Here is an 8,173-nt window from a genome sequence, read left to right on the forward strand (position 1 = left end):
TCCCCAAAAACAAGTATACTCTTAACATGTTTCATGCGTGAAAGTTAAAATAATCTTTAACATGCAGTCAAATTCACATCATTGAAAGTTACAGGTCATAACACGTATGGGTTTTTGTTCTTACCTCAAACAAATCCCATTTCTCTAATTTGCGTAAGGGGGTCGGGACAGAGTAGAGGAAACGGCTGCAGACAGACAGGAGGAGGGGGCGAGGGAGAACAGCAGCGAGAGAAACGCCCGCGCGCGCAGGCAGGACCTCTCGTAACGCGGGAGACGCGCGCTCCACAGAACAGAGGCTCGAGGTGAGCGGGACCGCTGCACCTGCTCGGACACCTGCTCGTGCATCAACAAGTGTAACCGTGGCGTTGCGAGGAACAGTGTTTGAAGACATGGACACCTTTTTCGCAGTGTGAGTCCACGTCTGAGGAACTTTATTGACGTGAAAACGTTAAAGTGTAAGTAACCTCTTGGAATTAATATTTTTTTCAGACAATATGGTGTTTTCCAGCATTTGGTTGGTGAGATTTCAACTCAAGCGCTTGCTTTGTAACTTCATTTTTTTATCTCCAGACTCATCACCTTTTTCGTTTTAACCTCTCAGAAAATGAACCTAGTCTTATATTTATCTTAATATTTTGTTTGGAACAAACTTCTCCCAGCAGCAAAAGGTGTGTGCTGACTCCCCTCTATTGTATTAAGGCACCCCCTGTTTTATTTGTGTTTCTGCCATGAAGGACTATTGCAGTCCCGTTCAGACAGTTTAAAGAACAAGAAAGTAAAGATGTATTTACATCCAGTTTTTTTATTTTTGTTTGATTGCTGTTTTTGTTTGTTTTTTCTGTCAGATTACTGAATTCTTTTTGGGAAAGCCTCACTTTACATTTGCAGTTCCAGTGTCTTTCTATTATATGGATGAAGCTGTACTTGGTATAGTGAGAGTGCCTCCACACCTCCTGCTGGGTTTTTGCTAATAACAACAGCCCTATTTAAAACCCAAGAAGGTGAGATGCTGATATATGGCTTCAAGCTATATAAATCATTTACCAAAGGAGAGGGGGAGGGGGCAGGGGAGGTAAAAAATGAGCAGATAGGGAGGTGAAGACCTCAAACACAGCCAGTGGTTATCTGCTTGATCAGCCCACCAGAGGGAGCACACTCCTGAGGTGATGGCTGTCCCACAACACAGATGGTGTCACGTTCGAGAGCTCTGGGCTGTTGGTCTCGTTCTTCTGTCTGTGGGACTGCATGTGTATGTTTATATGTGAATTTTAAGTGTTGAAGCAGTGTTAATGGTCTCTTGTTTTGTCTTTCAGTTTGGAACCTTGCAGCTCCCTAAGATCAGGAGCTAAATGATGGTCTGCATAATTAAATGAGAATAATCCAGGTTGTGACCTATTTGTATGGGCGCCTGGTGGTTTATGGGATTGTTTTTCTCCTTTTGAAATGGATTCTTCTTGGTAATCGAGTTACACATTTTGTAAACACCACATGAAAGCCATTTACTGTGCTCATTATAGAAAGATGGAGGCAAGTGGTTTAAAAAAAGACTTATGCATGCTGGAGTTTGAGATGCTTTCGGAAAACATTGTGTCCATTTCTGCATTCAAGACCATACTTTTCTTTCAAAGATTAATACTACTTTTCTTTTCTTTTTTTCTTTCTCCAGCACTTGATGTGTGGATTCCATCGTCACCCGCTTGGCTTTTTGAAGGTTTCAGCATCCTCATAATAAACGTGAGATTACAGGTTGCAGCTCAAAGATGTTGAGCGAGCGGCTCTGTATTTGGATGAGTTCTTTTGAAATATATTTCAAGAAACTGTATATAAATCCTTGGAATCAATTTTAACGGATTACTTTCAGAGATTTCCACTTCTCTGTGAACAAACTGATCGTTCTGGCACTTTGAGCTCTGGATTTCTGATTATCGTCACAAAAACGGATTGGGCTATGATTGCTAATGCCTGACAGGACTTGTAAGAGGACGCTGCTGAATATGCTGGACACAGCTGGACTCAGAACTACCAGGCAATCCTTGATGATTAGTGGCATTGTCCGGTTATGGATCTTAATGTGTGGGATGTTAACTGCAAACATGTCCATCATGGCTTGTCCCTCGAGTTGTCACTGCATAGATAAAAATGGCTTGACGGTTGTCCAGTGCATGTCTCGCAACTTGGAAAAGATTCCACCAGATCTTCCTAGAGACACAGTAGTCTTGCTTTTGGCAGCCAACCACATAACCCACATTCCCAACCATGCCTTCAGAGAACTGCACTACCTGCAGGAGCTGGACCTGTCTAGCAATGACATTGAGACTGTGGATCCTGGAGCATTTCAAGGTGTCTCTGACAGCCTCCTCATGTTGGATTTATCAAACAACCACATCCAAAGCGTACCCAAAGAGGCGTTTGCCCGCCTTCGGGCGAAGATCAGCCTCTCCAACAACCCTTGGCACTGTGAGTGTACACTGCAGGAGGTTCTGAGGGAGCTGCGGCTGGACCCTGAAACTGTCAACGAGGTGATCTGCCACACAGCGGTGCAGGAAGAGTATGCCGGAAAACCAGTCATCCATGTGCTGGACTCAGGGATCAACTTCTGCAACTTTCACCACAAGACCACTGATGTAGCCATGTTCGTCACCATGTTCGGCTGGTTCACCATGGTGATCGCGTATGTCATCTACTATGTGCGACATAATCAGGAGGACGCCAGGAGACACCTGGAGTATCTCAAGTCTCTGCCCAGCAACTCGCAGATAAGCAAGGACTTCGACACCATCAGTACGGTTCTTTAGCAGGCCGGTGCTGTGTGTGTCCAATGTAAATATCTGGAACAGTGTGTGGTTGAGGGGTTGTAAAGCAAATGTTTCCAAGCACAAAGTTATGTAAATAAGTGATTTCAGCCTTTCTTTTTTAGTTAAAAAATAATTAATTTTGTACTTTGGAGAAATGTATATTTTGGGGGGGCTATGTAGGAGCATAAGAGCTGCAGTAGCCACTGAACAGCGAAGCGAAGTAAACTAACATTTCTAGGGGTATAGATTTAGGTTGGAGAGATAAATCTACCTTCCTGCGATGTTTTGTCCACAGCATAATTGAATCTGGGCTTGGATGAACGGGTAGAAGGAAGGTGTCCCCTGCTTATTTTACATTGACTGATTTATATTTGCCACGCCATGGCGTCAAGGCGAGGGCTGTTTTACTCAATCCCCGCTAATATACAGGACGGATCATGAGGCCATCATTCAGTGTGCGTGACATACACATGACAGCCCAACCTTCAAACCACATTGAATCTGTCCCAGGGTATCATTTCAGTTTATTTGTTTCTTTTTATTCTTGTGCATCCACTGTTAAAGTGCATACTTTGTGTAAAATCTGTCTCTCATCTCATTTTCCTTTTCTATTGTTTTAAAAATAGCCAAGACATCTTCACCTAATGCAAAGCTGCAGCCCTCACTGAACACACAACTTTTTCAATTTTAGTGTGGAACTGGAATACCCAATGTTAAAATAAATGTTCTATATGTAATGGAACAGGGAAAAAAGGTATTTTTTTCATAAATTATAACATCACACAGACTGAAATTTAAAAGAATACGTCCCTTACTTCTAAAAGGTTTTTCAAAATTATTTTTTTTGAACCGATCATTTTTACAATTGAATAAAGTATAAATGAAACAACAAATGTTGATTTTGATATTTTCTTTTTAGCCACTTTAAAACGAAAACAATTATTATTAAATCCTCAATTTAGTTTTAGTCTCCACTCACAGTTTTCCAACTTTGTGGATTTGGTAACTCAACTCCGTTGGATTTGTTTTGTTTAAAGAAATGCAATTCTTAACCACGATTATCTCAGTATGATTTACAGAGAAAGCAAAGGAAAAACTATTAAAGAAAGAAAACCTCAACATCTGAGATTGTTGGAATAAACTTTATTTCATAAAGTTGTTAGACTTGTTTAAAATAGATCTGAAAACAGCTGAATGATCTGAAAATACATGGAGTGTTAAACTAAGTAGGCTTGTAGCAGTATAACTAAAAGTACAGGCCAGGGTTACACAGATCAACCATAATCATTAGTTTAATCAAAAAAGAATTTTTTTTTTAAATCCACTGGAGAGATTTTCACATCCAAAAACCGATACTTTTGGAAAATTAGCAAACACTTTAAACTGAAGTTTTTACGGGTTGATTGATCCTCATTATGAAAAGTTCTTAAAAGGACTAGTTTTCTGATGAAAAGCCGAACATTTTGACAGAGATATTGGAATATTTTTTTTAATGTTTCATAAACTTCTTTATTCCTCAATTTATCTTGAAACCATAAAAAATACTTTGTCAACACAAGTTTGGTCTGGGTTGCACACAGGTGAACATATTTACATTCCTACACAATAGGAGCTTTCTGCTCATCAAAACTTTGGCTTTTACCTTAAAAATCAGTCGAAATTGTTTTATCTTAGATTGAGACTAGCAATCACTAAAATTAAGTATAACACCAAGGAACAAGCCTATTTTTAACACTGACCCTCCCATCATTGCTCACAGCTATCACTTTATCATCATCGTTATCATGGCTAATATTAAGACTTTGTTTCACAAATGTTTTCCTCAAATCTGGAAATCAGAATAAAGACCCAAAAAGTCTAACTAATATTTTCAAATTTATTTGAATTAACAAATGAATATCACTGTTGTAGTTCTATTCTATTTTTATTCCCTTTCCTTAAAAAATTTAAATTAAATTAAAGCAATTTAATTAGTTCCATAAACCCTTTTCAATTTCAAACAGATGTTAAAATAGAAAGCAGAAATATGACCAGTTATCAGTTATGTCAATAAATACCTTTGTTAATACGTTTTTTCACAATTAGTTTCTTGTTAATTTGGGACTCGGAGCAGAGCATTAACTATATTACAGAGTGAATGTGACGTCACCAATAAAAAATTGTTTAATCCCAGCTTCAGTTAAAATGAATTAATTCATTTGCCATTTTTTGTGACATGGACACCGCTATGTTGGACCCAGGCATGGTCAGTGAGCAGGGATTGGCCCCAGTCAGTCTGAGTCTACGTTTCTTACCCCTTTTGCCAGTCAAAGGTGAGCTTCCTAGAACTCCACACCCCTAGAGGGCTACACAGTCTGGGACTTCCTGTTTCGAACACAAATTCAGTGCAGTTCTCTTAAAGTGAATGGGGCAGCATTAGTTATTTATTTATTTCTTTTACTGTACATTTTCAATGATCAATAGAAAAAAACGGTGAAGGTGCAACTTGTAACTCCAAATGTCTAGCGAAGGACTTTTGGCAGGTTCGGTTTGCAGGAAAACTGGTTGATTTGTCTCTGTGACTGACCCTCCCTGCGTTACACAGCCTCCTGCTTCATGGTGGCATAATTGCGTTAGCTCAACGCAATGCTGTGAGACTCAGTTGAAGGTCAGAATTTACAGTGGAGGTGAGGGATTTTCAATGGACTTAAAACACTTGACTAAAATGTTCATGCGATGCAACAGCACAGTTTGAATGGTTTGGACGTAAAACACACACAGGTGAGGTAACATATCAATTGCAATGCATCAGCTGGGAGATGCAGCACAAGAAAAAAGCCATTGTTAGTGATTGCAGTTTAAATGAAGTGATAACTCGAATGGCTTTTATAGATTTTTCTAAATTGAATATATTTATCAAATTTGTGCCATCTTTAACCCTTTAATACCAGAACTTTAGCTCCAGTGTTGACATTCTTTTGACTGCCATAATGATTTTAAAGCAGCCTTGCATTATCATGCAAGACTTTGCAGTAGTGAAGTTTTTATACAATCAAAGTAAATCAGCTGATTCTGTCACACAGATAAGCACTTTTGATTCGCTATTGTTGTAAATCTTATGTGCAAAGCTGCATTTCTCCACTTCAGAATCAGCTGATTCACGTTGATCGCGTAAACAGTGTAATTGTTAAGAGATGTCAAAGAGTATGTGTTATTTACACAAGACCGCTTTTCTCAGCGTCAGAATCAGCTGATTAATGTTTATGAATTGTCAAAAATTTTGGTCAAAAGCTACAGACACGCTTGGCATGTGACGCGAGTTCAGGAACACACTAATTGTGAGTTCTTGAACCCGCATTTAGTCCATGATGTTCACACTGGACAAGCAGGGAGAGGATGGTTTTTTTTAAGCGTTGACTAGCACGTCAAAGTCGTGCAAATCTTGAGAAATTTGCTCCAGATCTTATCTTTTATATAAAAGATATAGATCTTGACTTGGTGTCACACTTCTCCGGCAAAAACCACAATAATTAATTTCTCCTCCATGATCAAGGTTCAAACTGTTGGCACTTCCGTCAATTTAAAGGGACGCCATCCATACGTCACTACCAAATCCACATTTCTCTATTTGTTTAGTTTGACCTGTTTCAACTTTCAACGCATATTCAGTGGCACGCCTATTGTACATAGAGCCCAAAAATGAACTTGTAATGTAATGCAATGCAAGAGTGTAGAACGTGGAAGCCCAATGCATTTATATATACTTTTCATTAAAAGTTGCCAACTGAAACTGCGTTGCTGAGGGTGGTAGCTTAAGTCTCCAGTTTTAAAGGGTCACACTGCCAAAACAAACAAGGAGTTTCCATTGATTTTATTGCAGCGTTGCAGTTTTAGGAACATGAAACAATATTCTTTTGTTTTTTTATGTATTTTTTATTTAAGGGCTTGCTTGAAGTGCCTACTCTCTGGTGTTTCTACACTAAAGCACTGTGCACTGTGTTTGACAGCTGACTGTCACCTTTCCCTCCACCAGTGCAGACCAGTGCAGACATCAACCTTTTCAAATCTTGTTGTTTTTCCTGTGACTGTATTTGTGAGGATCCTTTGTCTGCAAGCACATACATATTAAATAGTTACCCTATTGTGGGAGGAGATCATGTTTGTGTGTGTATGTTTAGGTTTTTATTTTATTTCTATAAATGTTGCAAATATATTTGTGGTGTTTTTGAACTGTCATATAATGTGTCGAAGGAATTTGTGGGCCATATTTGTGGTTCCTTTGTAAACTGTGTCTTTGACACAAACTTCTTGAAATGTTGGGTGTCTTTTGTGGCGGGTTAGTTTCCTCGTGTTCTGTAGAGTGTTTTAATCACTGGGTTGTCTGTTTATGTCATAGTAATGGAAGGGCTCAGAATAAATTTGTGATAATCACATTTTTATGTATGTTTCTATGTTAATCTAATTTCTTAAATTTAAACGGACAGTTTTCTGGTGTTTCAGAAAAAACATCTTTCTCCTTCCTTTTTCGTTTTTGTATAATTTGAAATCAACAGCAGGTAGATCCTTTTTTTTTCAATTTCTATTTATTGAGTTTTTAACATTTTCAAAATAGACAACACTAACAGATTACAAGAACAATTTGTGGAAAGAAAAAAAATGGAATAATATAGACAAATAAATTTAAATGGACAAAAAGAAGGAACAACATTTTACTGTTTTTTGCGAACTCTTTGATAAAGGTGGACCAAACATTGAAAAATTTCCCTTCCCGTCCCTGCAGGGTGTAACAAATTTTTACTACATTTAGAAAAGACATAATGTCTCTAATCCACTGGATGTGTGTGGGGCTTTGTTTTCTTCCAACTTAAAAGTAGGATTCTGCGTTTAACTAAGCATGTGAGCTTAATTACTCTACGATGGTAAATCCCGTTTTAATCTGCATTTAAAAAAAAAAAAAGAAAACAAAAGCATATATAGGTGTTTTTGGGTTTGAATTTCTAAGGAAAACAACTCAATTAAACCAGTGTATGAGTGCCATAATTTGTTTTTACACCATAAGGAAAAATGTTGTTTTTTTCAACTCAAAACTCCGGTAAAAAAAAAAAAAAAAAAAAAAACATCTGTAAAATAAAAAGAAAATCTGAGGAGAAAATTCAAGCTGTCAGAAGTGCTCACAATAGAAGGAAGTCGAACATAGAGCAGAAATGAATTTACTGTCATTCACAGATGACTTAAAGGAGAACCCACAAGAGACTTTAAGTTGACTAATAGTTTCATTTGTGTCACGATAAAGTCTATTTTCCACGGGAAAATCTGAATATTTCAGTGCTGCAAAGGATAAAGACACTGCTCTTCAAAGCCCCATTAAACTTTTATTTGTTGATATTCTTAACATAAAA

At 38.0% G+C, this 8,173-nt stretch overlaps 1 protein-coding gene across 1 annotated transcript; it reads left to right on the forward strand.

Annotated features, from left to right (window-relative positions):
• Nucleotides 1-284: 284 nt before the first annotated feature.
• lrrc3 (leucine rich repeat containing 3) lies at nt 285-3,537 on the forward strand. The gene is made up of 2 exons (XM_011489561.4): nt 285-455; nt 1,667-3,537. The coding sequence occupies exon 2, from the start codon at nt 1,959-1,961 to the stop codon at nt 2,793-2,795; it is 837 nt and encodes a 278-aa protein (XP_011487863.1). The 5' UTR covers nt 285-455; nt 1,667-1,958; the 3' UTR covers nt 2,796-3,537.
• Nucleotides 3,538-8,173: the final 4,636 nt, after the last annotated feature.

The sequence above is a fragment of the Oryzias latipes genome, chromosome 21 (genome assembly GCF_053564925.1).
Source record: "Oryzias latipes strain Hd-rR chromosome 21, Olatipes_Hd-rR_3.1".
Taxonomy (NCBI): Eukaryota; Metazoa; Chordata; class Actinopteri; order Beloniformes; family Adrianichthyidae; genus Oryzias; species Oryzias latipes.